This window comes from Stegostoma tigrinum, chromosome 2, assembly GCF_030684315.1.
Source record: "Stegostoma tigrinum isolate sSteTig4 chromosome 2, sSteTig4.hap1, whole genome shotgun sequence".
Classification (NCBI taxonomy): domain Eukaryota; kingdom Metazoa; phylum Chordata; class Chondrichthyes; order Orectolobiformes; family Stegostomatidae; genus Stegostoma; species Stegostoma tigrinum.
This window is the reverse complement of record NC_081355.1, coordinates 77,367,848-77,386,889: the sequence shown is the minus strand read 5'-3', so window position 1 is coordinate 77,386,889 and position 19,042 is coordinate 77,367,848. Positions and strand designations below refer to the sequence as shown.

At 40.5% G+C, this 19,042-nt stretch overlaps 1 protein-coding gene across 1 annotated transcript in view; it reads left to right on the top strand.

Annotated features, from left to right (window-relative positions):
* fam133b (family with sequence similarity 133 member B) overlaps nucleotides 1–5,540 on the top strand; it is a 41,124-nt gene extending 35,584 nt beyond the window's left edge. The window contains exons 10-11 of the mRNA XM_048520378.2: nucleotides 114–161; nucleotides 4,832–5,540. Coding sequence (XP_048376335.1) covers nucleotides 114–161; nucleotides 4,832–4,924 — 141 coding nt within the window. The 3' untranslated portion in view covers nucleotides 4,925–5,540. The remainder of the gene's footprint in view (nucleotides 1–113; nucleotides 162–4,831) is intronic.
* Nucleotides 5,541–19,042: the final 13,502 nt, after the last annotated feature.

Genomic DNA, 19,042 nt, shown 5'->3' with positions numbered 1-19,042 from the left:
AAGCTTAATTAGCTTGCCATGGAACATTATAGGCACCTACATTTGAAGTGTACAGATTTCATATGTACATTTCCTGTAGGTTGTTCATTGTGCTTCATTAATTTATTTTCAAGGTGCAGTCAAGGAAAAAGAAAAGTGATGAAGAGAGAGATAAAACTGCAGTAAGTACCAAAAGTCTTTATAATGCTAAAAAATGAACAGTACAAATTACTTCTTACGTTTGGTTTGTTGCTCGTAATGGCTGTCTCCCCTTTTTCCCCCTCCATCATTCAAATGTATTTATGATGATGTCAAAAACAGGCATAAGGCATAGTTGCTTTGAAACACCTCATGAGAATGATTACATTTCCCACAGAATATAGTTTCTTCCTACGGTTACTTGGCTGTTGAACATACCTGCAATCTCACTATGATGCGAGGAAGAAAAAGTGCAAAAGAATGGAGTGTAACTTGACTTGATAGATCATAAATTTAACTTTTGCATTGGTTACCTTGGTGAATCACTGAACATATTCACATGAGACTTTCAGAAAGATCCCCACATAAACAACAAAACAAAGTTTCGGCCTGTTTCCCAGCAGTATCTTTGTACAGATGCTCAAATCCAGAGAAGTATCACTCCTATCTAAACTCTTTAGTTTCCTCCTTATTTGACCTTTTCTATTTATTTATCTTGGGACTACTGACAGAGTTTTACAACCCCTTTTCAATCTGCCAGCAAGACTGTCCTTTACGTTCTGATGGCTTGAACCTCTTTTCATTTCTGACAACTTGAAAACTGCTACATAAATATACTTAGCATAGAGCCTTTACAAAGTCAGCACATTTTAGGAGGGTTAGGTAAGAACTTGATTCTTGTGAATGTGAAAAAACATTGTCTGACCTACATTCCTGATCCTTCTAAACAGAAGTAAACAGTGGTCCCTGATCTGTCTTGTCGGTCTCTCTTAAATTCAACCATAGAAACATTCCGTCAGTTGATACCACAGGTACCTAGCTAGGCACTTGATTAAATCACATGATTTCATGGAAATAATGTGTTTTGTTCCCAAACAAGGACAGCAAATTTAGAAAGCAAGTGTCAAGTTATCCACCTTTGCAGATCCTAAGATGCATTAGATAATAAAGATTATAATTTAATGCTGACATATGAGGAGATTCATCCTCACATTCACTTACTACCGTGTGTGCAATATTATTCATGTATTGTTGGACTCCTGTGAAAATTTCTGGGAATTTATGTTAATATACTGGACTCTGCCTAAAATTTTAAAGTATTAGATCATCTTCAATGAAGAAGAATATTTGGCATAAAATTTAAAGTATTTGGAAATTACTTGTAATGCGCAGTCAAGAATGCACATATGTATGTTGAGGCCGATACATATGTAAAGATTTGTAAATTGCTTATTTTAATGTCCTTGTTCTTAAATTTTATATTTGTGTTGGCAGCTCTTCGATTAAAGTCTTTAAAAGATGATTGCTACAGTAGTACTCTGGAAGGAATTGTTCATTCTATCATCTTTATAAAAAGATTACTCCAAATCATTTTGTGATTATTTTAGAATTTCACCTTCATTACTGCCTTCTAGACCAATGAAAATTGTATGACGAATTAATTTTCTCTTAACCCTTAAAAACCTTCACCAGGGTCACCTTAACAATGTTAGCTCGAGTGAAATTATCCTAACTTACCAATTATCTCTATACCTAACCCGTAACTTTTCATCTTATTAATATTCCAGTAATAGCTTACTAAATTTTACTGCATATTTCTCTCACTTTTATAACTTTCTAATAATATGCCCAAAACTGCACAATCTTTCTAGCTGTGATCTGGTCAATGTTTTTCTGCTATTTGTCCGTGGGATGTGGACGTCGCTGGCTGGCTAGCATTTCTTGCCCACCTCTCGTTGATGTTGAGAAGGTGGTGGTGGTGGTGAGCTGCCTTCTTGAACTGCTGCAGTCCACCTGTTGTTAGGTGACCCTCAATGCCCTTAGGAAGGGAATTCCAGGATTTTGACCCAGCAACAGTGAAGGAATGTGATATGTTTCCAAGTCAGGATGGTGAGTGGCTTGGAGTGGAACTGGAGTTGATGTTCCCATCTGTCTGCTGCCCTTGTCCTTCTAGATGGAAGTGGTTATGGATTTGGAAGGTGCTGTCTGAGGATCTTTAGTGAATATCTGCAACGCATCTTGTAAATAGTACACACTGCTGCTACTGAGCATCAGTGGTGGAGGGAGTGGATGCTTGTGGATGTAGTCCCAATCAAGTGGGTTGCTTTGCCTTGGATGGTGTCAAGCTTCTTGAGTCTTGTTGGGGCTGCACTCATCCAGGCAAGTGGGGGTATTCCATCACACTCCTGACTTGTGCCTTGTAGATGGTGGATAGGCTTTGAGGAATCAGGAGGTGAGTTACTTGCCATATTATTCGTAGCTTCTGGCCTGCTCTTGTAGCCACTGTTTATGTGGTGAGTCCAGTTGAGTTTCTAGTCAATGGTAACCCCCAGGATATTGATAGTGGGGGATTCAGTGATTGTAAGACCATTGAATGTCAAGGGGTGATGGTTAGATTGTGATGGTCATAGCCTGGCATTTTGTGGCACGAATGTAACTTGCCACTTGTCAGCCCAAGCCTGGATATTGTCCAGATCTTGTTATGTTTGAACACAGACTGTTTCAGTATCTGAGGAATCATGAATGGTGCTGAACATTGTGCAAACATTGGCAAACGTCCCCACTTCTGACCTTTATGATGGACGGAGGGTCATTGATGAAGCACCTGAAGATGGTTGGGCCCAGGACACTACACTGAGGAGCTCCTGCAGAGATGTCCCGGAGCTGAGATGATTGACCCCCCAAAAACCACAACCATTCTCCTATGTGTCAGTTATGACTCCAACCACCGCAGAGTTTGTCCCCTGATACCCATTGATTCCAGTTTTGCTGGGGCTCCTTGATGCCACACTCGGTCAAATGTAGCCTTGATGTCAAGGGCGGTCACTCTCACCTCACCTCTGGAATTCAGCTCTTTTATCCACTTTTGAACCAAGGCCGTGATGAGGTCAGGAGCTGAGTGGCCCTGGCGGAACCTAAACTGGGCATCACTGACCAGGTTATTGCTGAGCAGGTGCTGTTTGATAACACTGTTGTTAACACCCTCCATCACTTTACCGATGATCGAGAGTAGTTTGGCTGGGTTGGATTTGTCCTGCTTTTTGTGTACAGGACATACTTGGGAATTCTCCACAATGCTGGGTAGATACCAGTGTTGTAACTGTACTGGAACAGCTTGGGTCGGGAAGCAGCAAGTTCTGAAGCATAAGACTTCAGTACTATTGCTGGAATGTTGTCAGGGCCCATCCAGTGTCTCCAACTGTTTCTTAATATCACGTGGAGTGAATCGAATTGGCTGAAGACTGGCATCTGTAATGCTGGGGACCACTGGAGGAGGCTGAGACGGATCATCCCCTCGATATTTCTGGCGGAAGATTGCTGTCACTGTAATTTTCTACAATTTTTTGAAGGTGTAATTTTTAAAATCTAGCTGAAACAAATGTCTTTCGAATAGGAATTACTGTTGTTAATGATGTGGAAATGGTCTATCAAAGTTCAGTATGAAATTTCACAGAAAGCAGGCAACACTCATTCCTCCAGATTCGTCAGGATTATTTATTTTTATATGAAACATAGTTTTGGAAATGAAATTCTAAATAATTCTAAATAATTCAGCATATTATCTGAAATGAAAAAAAGCTTGCCATTTTTAACAACTTAAATAGCTATTTTGTTGGCTAACGGACAGTCAGCCTAGATTTACAAATAGGAAATCCTGGTTAACAAATGTACTGGTATTTTTCAAGGAGATAAGTAGTAGAGTTGATAAGGGGGAGCCAGTGGATGTGTTTTACTTGGATTTCGAAAAGACTTTCAAAAAAGCCCCATGTAAAAGACTAGCATGTAAGATTAAAGCACATGGGATTGGGGATTATCTACTGATATGGCTAGAGAATTGATTGACAGACATGAAATCGTGCAATAAATGGGTCTTTTTCTGAGAGGAAGCCAGTGACTAGTGGGATACTTCAGGGAACAGTGCTGGACTGCACCTATTCACGATATATATTAATAATTTAGATGAGGGAACCAAATGTAATATTTCCATGTTTGCAGATGACACAAAGCTGGGTTGAAGGGTGAACTGTACGGAGGATGCAGAGATGCTTCAGTGTGATTTGGATGTTGAGTGAGTGGGCACATGCATGGCTTGTGGAGTATAAAGTGGAATTCTCTGCTACAGAAAGTTGTTCAGACCAAAACATTGAATGTTTTCGAGAAGGAGTTGGACATAGTTCATAGAGTTAAAGGGATCAAAGTGTAAGGGGAGAGAGCAGGAACAAGATATTGAAGAAGGGTCTAGTTCTGAAACGTCAGCCTTCTTGCTCCTCTGACGCTGCTTGGCCTGCTGTGTTCATCCAGCTCTACACCTTGTTATCTCTATACAAGATACTGAGTTGGATGTTTAGCCATAATCACATTGAAATGGTGGAACAGACTCAAAGCACCAAATAACCAAGTCCTATTTTCTGTTTTTCTGCTCGTTAAAATTGAGTTTGATTCAGGTGTTCTGAGTCCCAAAACACAATTACTTATTGCCAAACAGAACAACTAAACTTATTCCATGTTGCTTAGATTGACCAAATTTGCAGGATAAGGTTCTTTTCCTTTTCACCCCATGTCAGTGGAAATGGTGTTATTGCCTAAGGTACCCGTTTGTATTTTGTGACCTCTTAATACTGTGTTTATACTAATTTTTTTAAATGTTACTCAGGAAAAATTAAAGAAGAAAAAGAAGCATAAGAAACATGGGAAAAAGAAAAAAAGGTCAATAACTCATATTTTGATTCAGCATGAGAAAGAATGAATAAAATTATTTTTTAATAAGTGCATCTTTAGGTTCTTCATTGAACTCTGCAAGCTGCATGGCAAAGACCTGAAGAGTTGAGATGGAAAAGGACTTGAACACTAAACGCATGATTTTCCAAACTCTGCTTGCATTTGCAAACACTTGTAACTTTACAAGTTGCTTTTATTTATCTGAAGTGATGGACAAGAAATAAACCTCTGTGATTTCTTTTTTGTAGGGTTTAAGTTACCAACTGTGAACATTTTTCATAAGTAACATAGTCCCTTGAAAACTTGTTTAAATGTGAGACGATCCAGCTGTATTTGCATATGTTATATGAATCTAAACAGAACTGCGAAGTTGGAAATTTTAAGCAGTTCCTTATTACTGTGTTACTGATAAATTCTACAGAAAGTGATGCCTGTTAGCTTGCTGCCTTCTGGCCTACACTAGAAAGCTATTTTTCTATAATTTCTTGATCCTTTAGCTCAATGTATGTAAGTTTTCAGTTGTGTTTTGGTTTGCAATTTGTTTCTGAACAGGAAATAATATCATTCCTAATAAAGTATTGACCTGTGTGTTTTATAACTTTGTAAAATATATAAATTCAGTCATAAAATATCTACCCTCTTTGTCTGCTGTTGTTCATCATTGTGGTCAGAAATCGCACCACATCAGGTTATAATCCAGCAGATTTACTTGCAAAGGCAAGTTTTCGGAGCCCTAATCCTCCAGGTGCTACTGAGAGAGGTAGTATCAGACAGAATTTATAAGTAAAAGATCAAAGGATCACACCACTGGTGAGGATGTACTAAACAAACAAGATGCTGTTAACTGTTTCATCAGTTAGAATGTTTTGATTGATTTATATGTATATGTAAATCCCCAAATTCCTTTCAAGCCACTACTCTGTGAGAACTAAAGTTTCTCATACACTCTCTCGCACTCTTGCTCTCCCCTGCCCGACCCCGACCCCCAGCGCGCGCGCGCGCGCGCGCACACACACACACACACACACGTGAATCAACGGGGTGAATTTGTATTTGCAGATGCACTCTATAGATTCCAGTTTAGTATAGGAGTTGGGACGTATAAGTCGTTGGTAAGGGCACAGTTGGGATATTGTGTACGGTTTTGGTCACCCTGTTATAGCTGAGACAGAGTTAAATTGGAGTGTGTGCAGAGAAGATTTTTGAGGATGTTTCCAGGCTTAGATGAGGGGCACAGATAGGATGAAGGCATATTGTCTTTTTCCCAGGGATGGGAAGTTGAAAATTAGAGGGCATAAGTTTTAGAGGAGAGGGGAAAGATTTAAAAAGGACCTGAAGGGAAACTTTTTCATGCTGAGAGTGGTGAGTGTATAGAATGGGCTGCCAGAGAAAGTGGTTGAGGCAAGTACAATAGCACCATTTTTTAAAACATTTGGGTAGGTACATTGATGGAAAGGGTTGAGAGGGATATGGACCAAAAGCTGGCAGTTGGAACCAGCTGAGTGGGCGCCATGGTCAGCATAGGCCGAAGGGCCTGTTTCCACGCTGTATTACTCTGTGATAAGGCTTCACACCTAACATGCATTGTCGGACCTAAAATGTCACTGCCTCTTTACCCTAATAAAGCCTTTAGTTCTCTCAGGATAGTGACTTCAAAAGAATTCAGTGTTACATATACATATTAATCAATCAAAGCCTCCAACTGATTAAAGATTTAATGATATCTTAGGTTTGTTTAGTACATCCTCATCAATGGAGTGACCCTTTGATCTTTTACTTATAAATTCTGTGTCTGATATTACCTCACTCACTAACACCGGAAGAATGACTGAGGCCCTGAAAGCTTGTGTTTTCATGTAAATCTTGTCCACCCCAGTCCAACACCAGCACCTTGACATTTTGTTTGTCATTGTGGTCGGTGCTATATTTAAAGCATCAGTTACTATTGATAAAGTTGACATCTTTAATATTAATAATAGCACTATTCATAAAGGTAGTCAGTTGAAACACCATTTGGCTTGACCAAACTATCTGGAGACTACAAACATTGCACTATTCCTGGTTAGATTTTTTTGAATTCATTTTCCTTTTAATTGTACTATATATTCTGTCAAAACAACACTTTTGAGCTTATTAAAATGATGGAGAAAATATTGATTCTGGTAGGATTTAAAAACATTGATAAAGATATTAAAATTCTAGTCAAGAATAGGTTAGATGTAAACAACTGTGTTCAAATAAATCTCTTGAAGAGTATAAAGAGTATGGGGGCATTCTTAAGTGGGAGTTCAGGAAGGCAAAAAAGAGGATGTGAGATATCCTTTGCAAATAAGGCTAAGGATAATCTAAGGAGCTTCGCAAGTACATTAAGTGCAAGAGAGCAACTATAGAGTTAGTAGGGCCCCTTAAAGTTCAATCAAGTCATAATTGTGTTGAACCTCAGGAAATGGGGGTGATATTAAATGATTATTTTGAATCCATTTTTACTGTAGAGAAAGAAGTGGAGGCTGGAGAACTCAGAAATAAATATTGATGTTTCAAAAATAGTTCACTTTACTGAAGAGGGAGTGCTGGAGGTCTTAGGAAATATTATGGTGGATAAATTTCTGGGATCTGATCTAGTGTATCCCAGGACTTAGTGGGAAATTAAGGAGGAAATTGCAGGGTGCCTTGCAGAAATACTTGTATCATCTACAGATATGGCTGAGGTGCTAAATGACTCGAGTGATGTGAGGAGAGGCCTAGGAAGTATAGACCTGAGAATCAGACTTCAGTGATTGGTCTGTTGTTGGAAGTAATCTTGAAAGGACTCATATGCATTTGGAGTGTTAAGGAGTGATTAGGGATACTTGGCTTGGTTTTGTGCGAGGGAAATTGTGTCTTACACACTTGATTGAGTTTGTTGAGGAGGTAGCCAAGAAGATTGATGAGGGCAGAGTGGTCGACATTATTTGCTTGAACTTTAGTAAAACTTTGGTTTTAGTCTAATTACTCAAGTTAAATCACATGTGATTTGGAGTGACCTAGCCAATTGGATACAAAATTGGCTTAACATCAGGAGACAGAGTGATCATGGAGGGTTGTTTTTCGTGCCAGAGCCTGACCAGCAGTATTCCACAGGGATCGGTGCTGGGTCCACTTTTGTATGTCACTTACATAAACAATTTAGGTGAGAGTATAGAAAGCATTGTTGCTAAGTTTGTGGAGAACATCATGATTTGTGGCATAGTGGACAGTGAAGAAGGTTATCTAAAATTACAAAGAGATCTTGATAATTGGTTCAGTGGGCTGAAGAGGGGCAGATGGAGTTTAATTTGGATAAGTGTGAAGTATTGCTTTTTAGTAAAACAAAGTCAGAATTTATACAATTATAAATAGGGTCTTGGGGTAGTGTTGTAGAACAGAGACCAACATTATACTTCAAAGTTTGCATCACATATAGATAGATTGATTAATAAGGCATTTAGTATGCTTGCCTTCATTGCTCAGACCTCTGAGTATAGGATTTGGGATGGTATGTTGATGTTGTACAGGACATTGGTGAGGCTGGTTCTGCAGTATTGTGTCTGGGGTGTTGCCAGGAATGGAGGGTTTGAGATACAAGGAGAGGCTGCATAGGCTGGGATGTTTTTTTCACTGGACTACAGAGGTTGAGCGCTGAGCTTATAGAGTTTTTTTAAAATCATGAGGGGTATAGATAAGGTGAATAGCAGGTGCTATTTCCTTAGGATGGGGAATTTCAAGACTAGTGGGCATACTTTGCAGGTGAGAGGAGAAAGGTTTAAAAAAAGACATGAGGGGCAGATTTTTTTACACACGGTTTGTGCACGGAATGAACTTCCAGAAGAGGCGGTGGATGCAGGTACAGTTACAACTTTTAAAAGGCATTTAGATAAATACATGAATGAAATATTTGAAGGGATATGGGCCAAGCGCAGGCAGGTTGGACTGGTTTAGTTTGGGATTATGTTCAGCTTGAGCTGAAGGATATGTTTCTGTGCTGTATGGTTATGTGATTCATACTGTCCTATCAGTCATTCCAATATTGTGGGAAAATGGTTTGACGTAGGCCATCAGCCATGATTTAGTCGGCTTGAGGGGCAGAATAACCAATCTCCACCTATATTCCTACAAGCACCAAATGAAGACACATGGATTGAATTGAGGAATGAAGACTGCTGAATGATGCTAGCGGAAGGCAGCGGTGTGATGGTAAAGCCACATGACTAGAATTCTGAAGCCACAGACTAATGTTTTGGGGGCATCAGTTCAAATCCCACCATGGAAAGATAGTGAAATTTGAGTTCAATAATAATCTGGATTAAAAAGCTATTTTAATAGTGAACACTGTTGATTGTCAAAAAAGCTGGTTTAATTCACGTCCACTGAGGAATCAAGTCTGTCATTCTCACCCATTCCAGCCATCATGTGGTTCCAGACAACAATTTAATTGACTCCTAGCTACCTGTAGAAATGGCTAAGCAAGCCACTCAATTCAAGGACACGTGTAAAATTCATTTATGGTAAGCGGTGACATTGGCTGGACCAGCATTTAATGCCCATCCCTTGTTGCCAATGAAAAAGGAGTTAGTGAGATGCAGTCCCTGAATTGCTGCAGCCTATTTGGTGTAAGTATATCCACAATATTGTTAATGAGGGATTTCAGAATTTTGGCCCAGTACAGAAGAGTAATATCTAAGTCAATGCAGACTTCCTTGAAGAGCAACTTAGTGTATTTCCTGCTATAAACCTTTTGGATGGTAGTGTTTTTGAGATTGGAAGGTAATATCTAGGAAGCCTTGCTAACTTTCTACCTGGATATACTGTTGCTACTGAGCGTTGATGTTGGAGGGAGTGGATGTTTGTGGATGTGGTGCAAAATCGTGGACAGCTTTGCCCTGAGTGGTGTCAATCACCCTGTGTATTGTAATGGAGCTGCACTCGTCCATACAAGTGGGGTGTCTTCCATCACACTCCTGGCTTACAGGTGGTGGACAGGCTTTGGGGAGTCAGGAAGTGTGTTACTTGCTGCAGTATTCATAACCGCTGACCTGCTCTTGTGGCCACTTCATTTATATGCCCTATCCAGTTGAGTCTCTGCTAAATAGTACCTCCCAGAATATTATTTGTGGGGATTCTGTGATGGTGATATTGACATTAACATTGAGTGTCAAGATAGTAAGATTGTTTCTTATTAGAGATGTTCATTGCCTGCATTGTAGATGTTTATTGTCTGGCATTGGTGCAATACAAATGTTGCTTGCCGTTTTTTAGCTCAAGCCTGGATATTGTCCGGGTCTTGTTGCATTTGAACATGGGCTACTTCAGTATCTGAGGTGTCATAAATGGTGCTGAACATTGTGCAATCATCAGTTAACATCCTCACTTCTGACCTGCTGATGGAGGGAAGGTGTTTAGTGAAGCAGCCAAAGATGTTTGAGCCTCATAGACTAACCCGAGAAACTCCTGAAGTGATGTCCTGTAGCTGAGATAACTGATGGTCATGAGTACGTTGATGGGTGGTAATTATCCAAGTTGGGGTTGACCTGCTTTTTTATGCTGTTTTGTCATGTAGCTATGCTGGAACAACTTAGCACAGTCTTCAGGACTTGTTAGAATTTCATTTGGGGCCCATAGCCTTGGCAGCATCCAGTGCAGTCAGCCATTTCTTGATATTGTAGAGTGAATCCACTCGGTGAAAAACTGGCATCTGTGATTCTGGGGACATCTGGAGGAGGTAGTTTTTTAAGCCTGTAGATTTATTTATTTGTCACACATACTAAGTGAAGGAATACATAAGTACAGCGAAAAATGCACAAAATCACGACTCACTGATGCTCACTTGTTTACAAAAATGGACATCTTCACATTTCTGACTGGAGATTTTTGTGCATGTTTCAGCGTGGTCCCTCTGGAAGGCAGATAAGGGTGGGAAAGGAAAAATGTCGTTGGTAGTGGGGTCAGATTGCAGGCAGCAGAAGTGTTGGAGGATGATGCGTCGAATCCGGAGGTTGGTGGGGTGGTACATGAGGATAAGGGGGATTCAGTTTTTGTTGTTTTTGCAGGGAGGGGTGTGAGAGATGAGTTGCAGGAAACACGAGATGCAGTCGAGGGCATTTTTGACCTCTGTGGAGGGGAAGCTGCGGTCTTTGAAAAACGAGGACTTTTATGACAATGGTTTTATGGACATTATTAAACTTTTAATTCCAGATATTATTGAATTCAAATTCCATGTCCTGCCGTGGTGGTACTTAAACCTTTGGCTCCTGAACAGTACCAGCTCTTTGGATCAGTAGTCTCGCCTCATGCAGCTACAACATTGCCTTCACCCTTTGATAATTGATATTATTGGCAGCTGACTATTGGCCCTGCTAATTTCAAAGAAAATATGTTCACTAGCATGCTCAATATTTTAGAATATAATGTGCATAATTTGTAGCAGTAAAAAGTAATGTCGTGCCCTAGGTTTCATTAATAGAAACTTGTAGAACAAATGCAAAAAATTTACACTCAATGGGCTACAGTTGGAATTTCATGACTGATTCTGGACACACTTTAGGAGGAGGTGAAACCTTTGGAAAGCTTGCAGAAGTAGTTTATTAGCATAGTTCTAGGGATGAAAGACGAGGTTACTAGTTGAGACTATATTAACTGGATGATTCTTAGAGAACAAAACTTCCTCGATTTCAGAAAGGTAGTGAAAATTGTGAAGGATTTTGATATTGAAAAGTTAGAGAGGAACTGTTTAGGGCAGCACGGTGGCTCAGTGGTTAGCACTGCAGCCTCACAGCACCAGGGACCTGGGTTCAATTCCAGCCTCGGGTGACTGTCCGTGTGGAGTTTGCACATTCTCCCCGTGTCTGCGTGGGTTTCCTGCGGGTGCTCCGGTTTCCTCCCACAGTCCAAAGATGTGCAGACTAGGTGGATTGGCCATGCTAAATTGCCCATAGTGTTCAGGGGTGTGGGGGTTATAGGGGAATGAGGATGGGTTTGGGTGGGATGCTTCAAGGGGCAGTGTGGACTTGTTGGGCCGAAGGGCCTGTTTCCACACTGTAGGTAATCTAATCCAAAACTGCTTCAGTGACAGAAGGATCAGTAACCGCAAGATTTAAGATGATTGCTGAAGATCCAGAGACAGTGTGAGGAAAGATAATTCGATGTAATAAGCTGTTATCTGGAATGCATAATCTAAAAGGCACAGAACGAAATCTGTGATAATTGTTATGGACCAGACCAGACCCCCTCGAAGTATTTTAAGAAGATAGCCTAGACCTCAACTTTTTCTTATTTTACAGGCAAATGTAAAGCACTTTATTCCAGAAGCAATTCGACTGATCAAATTACTTGACGTTAATCAAAACATAGTTTATTCAAGCACTGTAGTTAAAATACGATAAGAGAAAGAAGAACTTAGAGCCATAGAGATGTACAGCATGGAAACAGAATCTTCTATCCAACTGTCCTTGCTGACCAGATATCCTAAATTAATCTCATCCCATTTGCCAGCATTTGGTCCATGTCTATCTGAACCCTTTCTATTCCTATACCCATCCAGATGCCTTTTAAATCTTGTAATTGTACCAGTTTCCACCACACCCTTTAGCAGCTCATTCCATACACACACGCCTTCTGTGTAAAAAAAGTTAACCCTTAAGTCCTTTTTAAATCTTTCCCCTCTCACCCCAAATCTATGTCCCCCCTCTAGTTTTGGACTCCCCTACCCTGGAGAAAAGACCTTGCCTATTTGCCCTAACCATTCCCCTCATGATTTTATAAACCTCTATAAGATCACTCCTCAGCCTCCCACGATCCAAGAAAAAAGTTCAGAGCCTAATCTGCCTCTCCCTACAGAGCGCAACATGACATCCCAAATTCTAAACGCAATGCACTGACCAATAAAAGCAAACATACCAAATGCTTCCTTCACTACCTGTCTATCTGTAAGCCCATTTTTAAGGAACTGCAAACCTGCACTCCAAGGTCTCTCTGTTTGGCAACACTCCCCAGGACCTTACCATTAAGTGTATAAGTCCTGCCCTGATTTGCCTTTCCAAAATGGAGCACCTCTTAGAATAACAACTAGAACAAGAACAAAGAAAATGACAGCACAGGAACAGGCCCTTTGGCCCTCCAAGCCTGTACTGATCCAGATCCTCTATCTAAACCTGTCACCTATTTTCCAACGATCTGTATCCCTCTGCTCCATGCCCATTCACGTGTCTATCTAGATACATCTTAAATGACACTATCGTGCCCGCCTCTTCCACCTCCACTGGCAATGCGGTCCAGGCACCCACCACCCTCTGCGTAAAAAACTTACTACGCATATCTCCTTAAACTTTTCCCGTCTCACCTTGAAATCGTGACCCCTAGTAACTGAATCCCCCAGCCTGGGAGAAAGCTTCTTGCCATCGACCCTGTCTATAGCTCTCATGATTTTGTAGACTTCAATCAGCGTCCCCCCCCCAAACTCTGCCTTTCTAATGTAAATAACCCTGATCTACTCAACCTCCCTTCATAGCTAGCACCCTCCATACCAAGCAACATCCTGGTGAACCTCCTCTGCACCCTCTCCAAAGCATCCACATCGGTTTGGTAATGTGGCGACCAGAACTGTATGCAGTATTCCAAATGTGGTCAAACCAAAGTCCTATATAACTGTAATATGACCTGCCAGCTCTTCTACTCAATACCCCGTCTGATAAGTGAAAGCATGCCATATGCCATCTTGACTACTCTATCGACCTGTGTTGCCACCTTCAGGGTACAATGGACCTGAGCACCCAGATCTCTCTGTGCATCAGTTTTCTCCAGGGCTGTTCCATTTACCGTATAGTTCGCTGTTGAATTGGATCTTCCAAAATGCATCACCTCGCATTTGCCTAGATTGAAATCCACCTGCCATTTCTCCGCCAACGCTCCAATCTATCTGTGTTCTGTGGCATTTTCCAACAGTCCCCTTCACTATTTGCTACTCCACCAATCTTAGTGTCATCCGCAAACTTGCAAATTATACCTTCCTCCAGATCATTTATGTATTTTGGAACTACTCTAATGGAAAATGTAACAGAATAATCGATACAGTAAATATTACTAATTAACTGTTTCAATATAGTAACGTCCTATAAACACAATCCTTGGCAAAAAGACAAACTCAGATATCAGATTTTCTCACATACAGCGCTTACAGAAGGAAGAAAAACCCTACCTTCCAGCTGTAGCCAACAGACAGAAAAATATAGCTTCTACTTAAAAGCTTCAGCAGCTTCTGCCAAATCTGAAAGCTAAAAATAAACTAGAAGTCCTGATCTGTGAGAGCTGGCCACACCTATCTAGGCTGCTCAGAGAATTATAGAGCCATTGAGATATACAGCCTAGAAACAGGCCTTTTGGTCCGATTTGTCCATGCTGACCACATATCCCATATAAATCTAATCCCATTTGGCAGCATTTGGCCCATATTCCACTAAACATTTCCTATTCATGTAGCCATTCAAATGCCTTTTAAATGTTGTAATAATACCAGCCTCCACCACTTCCTCTGGCAGCTCATTCCATATACACCCCACCATCTGCGTAAAAATGTTACCCCTTAGGTCCCTTTTATATCTTTGCCTTGTCCCTTAAATGTATACCCTCTAGCCTTGGGTTCCCCAATCCCAGAGAAAAAACTTTGCTTATCCATGCCCCTAATCATTTTATAAACCTTTATAAAGTCATCCCTCAGCCTCCAATGTGTGGGTGTGTGTGTGCTGTCAAGTAGGCTTCAGATATCAGGTACTCCAGCATTCTGCCAAATAGACATGCATCCAGACCTTAATGTAATTAGTGTAGTTAAGTTTGCAGTACAAGTGAGTGGGCTTGAAAACAAATGTATCCTGGACACATAAGTATGGAGAACTTTAGTCTCCTCTGAAGTAATAACACCTGTTTGGACCTTCACCATGTATCACAAGAAAATTATACCGACACATTAAAACTAATATCCACATAGAGCACTTTACCAAAGCATTGACTAACCCCAGTGACAACAGCTCTTTTTTTAAAAAAGAAACGAAAGAACTGCAGATGCTGGAAATCAAAAACAAAACCAGGAATTGCTGGCAAAGCACGGGTGTGACAGCATCTGTAGAGAGAAATCAGAGTTGAAGTTTTGGATCCAATAACCCTTCCTCAGAACTGACGGTGGTTAGGAAAAAAGTTGGCTTTTCAAAATTTGGACCGGATAGCCCAGCTCCCCTGGCCCCTATGCAGCTCCACCTCCTTCAGGCCTACCTTTTCAGGCTTCCCATCTGGCTCCTTACCCTTTGGCCCTGGCTTTACAATCCCTGTAGTGGGTCCTGATTGCATTCCCTGCTCATTCAGAATGGTAGGTTTTTTAAAACCTACTTTTTTCCCAGGTACCGTTAGTTCTGAAGAAGGGTCACTGGACGAAACATTAACTCTGATTTCTCGCAACAGATGCTGTCAGGCCTGCTGAGATTACCCAACAATTTCAGTTTTTGTTTCTGCGATCTCTTTCTCTAGATGTAGTACTTTGCAGGGTTCAAAGGTTGCTTGCCTTCAACCCTGCACAAAAGGAAGAATTTCATCCTATAATTCTCCAAAAGAGCAAAGAAAGCAAAAGCAGCAAATATTCATCAAACAAATAACATAAATCCTTTGTCTTTCACTTATGTAACTCAGTGTTGTAATGAGGGACTAAGAGTGCCATTAACGTTTTGCAGTCAAGATTAGAAGGCAAGATTTCCAGCCAGAGGCTTTTTTGCCCATAATGTTTCCTGGTATCTTTTAATTTTTAATCCTTGCATTTTACAGTGATCACTTTCCAATGCTGATACAGGCATAATGACCCAAATGGCAGTTTCTTGTGGTCTATCAGTCTGTGGTTCTATGAAAACTCCCCCAGCACCATTTTTGCTTAGCGAGGGTTTTTTTTGGTCTATGGTGCTTGTCCTGCACGTAGTTATATGGAGAAACAAGCACCAGCCATGTAATTTTGCCTATTCATGACTAACTTGGTTCCAGCAAATCATAAAGCGATTGTAGTCACACTCATATGCTCAATCAGCTCACCATGTTTGAAACATCGGTATAATTAAAGAGAATCAGACAAACAAAAATGAACAAACTACTTGAGAAACTGATTAAGTTTAATATCATGCATAAGAGTTAATAAAATGTGGAAGCCTAAGTCACTTTCACTTCATCTATTTTATATTTTAATTTTTATTATCTGTACTCACATGCTTTTGGATTCTTTTGCAATTTATGCTGTGATGTGATGCAACATATTTCTCAACAGAAACATGTTGGTTGAATCATGAGGTGAATAATCTCGATAAGATAATTAATTGACATATTAAATACATCTTGCTGACGAATAAATAACAAATGATCAAATTCCTTCTATAAACCATTATATTCATGTAGTACTCACTATCCAAACAGAATTGTACAATATAACTTTGTTACTTGTCATGAAGGTAACTTGCAACAGTTCTGCAGGCCCAGATTGATACACATATTTTCTCAAACTAGGCTAAATGTAACAAGTATCGCTAATGAATGACAAAAGGAAATGGTAGAGATTAATATTATTATAAGATGATTCAACAGTTAATTTAACTTTGGTCAAAATGTTAATGATACTCTTTGGTTCATTTCAAAATATTACAAGGTATAAGGGATGGAGTCGACAGGCTTCCAAAGATCATCTGTTGAAGAGATCAGTGGATTGGTTTAGGAAATAACCAGCAGCAGTCTCATCTTTGGTGTCATCATGCAAAAGGTGTCAAGTTGAAGCTGCATGAACCAGAAGTGGAGGCACCACAGGGCAGACAGCTATTAACACATTCCATCCACTGTACAATAAATGAGGGTTTTACTAACAATATGAGACAGTCTCAAGATTATTCAAACATAAACTATCTTGTAACATTCATTGTAGGTGCTCAGGATGTTGTTTTCTGGCAGTAATGGTAGCAGCTGTTTGATATTGTATGTGATCCCCTGCACAAAAGGAAGAATTTTTTTTAAATGACAATTTTTTCATTTGTATCACCCTGGAAGTGCAAAGATTGGCAAATTGGTGCAGTTCTCCATGAATGACTTTGGTGAATTGTCCTGGGACTTAACCAGTGCTGAAATAGGCACGGCTTCTGGTATTGCTTCTAAAAGATTGAGGAGCAGTGGAGTATTCTTTTTTGGAAGCAAGGCTAAGATATGATCAAAGCTCATCCTGTACCTCCTGCCAAGAATTTACCAGAGGATTGACTCAAAGGTGTGTGTGAGAAATTAGGAATGAAGAAGAAGTTGCACAAGCTCCCACTTTTGTCATCACCAACAATGTAGCCCTCTGACATATGTAAAAAGAGAAAATAGACGGAGTAAAGGAACTTTAAGCTGTCATTTGCAAACAATGTAAATTTAAGACTTTAAGACTTAAATTTCAAGTCTTCTATTTGCTACAGCAGCCAGTAGCAGATACTTGGGCTTTAGGGAGGCCTTGTCTCCAATTCAGAGAGCACCAGTTCCAGAGCATGTGCCCGATACAAGGATTTGCTTTCCCTGTATCCAGCTGGCAAGGTTACTCACAGCTTTTTGTGGGATGAGCTTTCAAAGGTCAATCCACAGAGCGCAGTAGTGCTGACCAGTGCCCTTCATCTAATCTCAAGGTGCAAAGCCCTGGAGTTGTTATTTAAGGCTTAGATGGGGCGGAATTTGTTAAATGCATTCAGGAAAGTTTCCTCAAGCGGTATATAGAGGGTCTTACTCAGGAACGGGCAAAACCTGACCTACTCTTGGGAAATAGGGCAGGACAGGTGACTAAGGTGACAGTGGGAAAGCACTTTGGGACCAGTGACCATAGTTCTATTAATTTTAAAATAGTTGTGGAGAAGGACAGAACTGATTCACAGGTGCAAGTTCTAAATTGGGGCAAGGTTAATTTTGATGGAATTAGATGGGAGCCTGCAGGGGTTGATTGGAGTGGTTTGTTTGCAGGCAAAAGGACCTCTGGCAAGTGGGACGCCTTTACAAGTGTGATAGCTGGAGTTCAAGGTCTATGTGTTACAGTGAGGGGAAAGGGGAAGGTTGACAGGAGTAGGGAATCCTGGATGACAAGAAATATTGAGGCGTTGACCAGAAAAAAGAAGGAGGCATGGCTCAGGAAGAGGCAGCTGGGATCAAGGGAATCCCTGGAGCTATATAGAGGATATAGGAATTTACTGAGGAAGGAAATCAGGAGAGCGAAAAGGGGGCACAAGATAGCTTTGGTTGAGAAGATTAAAGTGAATCCAAAGAGGTACTTTCAGTATTAAAGGATTAGTATTACTCTCTACTTTTTACCATCAAGCCAATTGTGTATCCAGTTTGCCAGCTCTCCCTGGATTCCATGCGAACTAAGAGCACTCTACCAATAACTAGAGACAGAACAGGACCTCTCAAGGACAAAAGTGGACATGTATGCATGGAACTTCAGGAGATGGACAAAGTCCTCAATGAATAGTTCTCTGTGTTTACCATAGAGAAAGACATGAAGAATTGGGAACTTGGGGAAGTTAGTGGCAATATCTTGGGGACAATCCATATCACATTACAAGAGGTATTGGAAGTATTAGAATGTATGAAGGTGGATAAGTCTCCTGGTCATGACCGGATATATCCAAGAACCCTGCAAGAGGCGAGAGCAGAAATCATGGGGGCCCCGGCTGATATATTTGTATCATCATTAGCCACGGGTGAGGTCCTGGAAGACTAGAGGGCAGCAAACCTTATGTCCCTATTCAAGAAGAGCTGCAAAGAGAAACTTGGGAATTATAGACATCTTAGCATAAGTTACTTGAGAAGTTTTTGAGGGATAAGATATTCATGCACTTAGAAAGATAGGGTTTGAATAAAAATAGTCATCATGGATTCATGCGTGGAAGATCATGTGTCACAAATTTGTTAGAGTTCTTTGATGAAGTGACCAGGAAGATTGATGTGGGAAGGGCAGTGGACGTAATCTAAATGGATTTCAGTACGGCCTTGGATAAGGTTCCACATGGTAGAGTGCTCTTAGTTCGCATGGAATCCATGGAGACCTGGCAAACTGGATACACAATTGGCTTGATGGTAAAAAGTAGAGAGTAATACTGAAAGG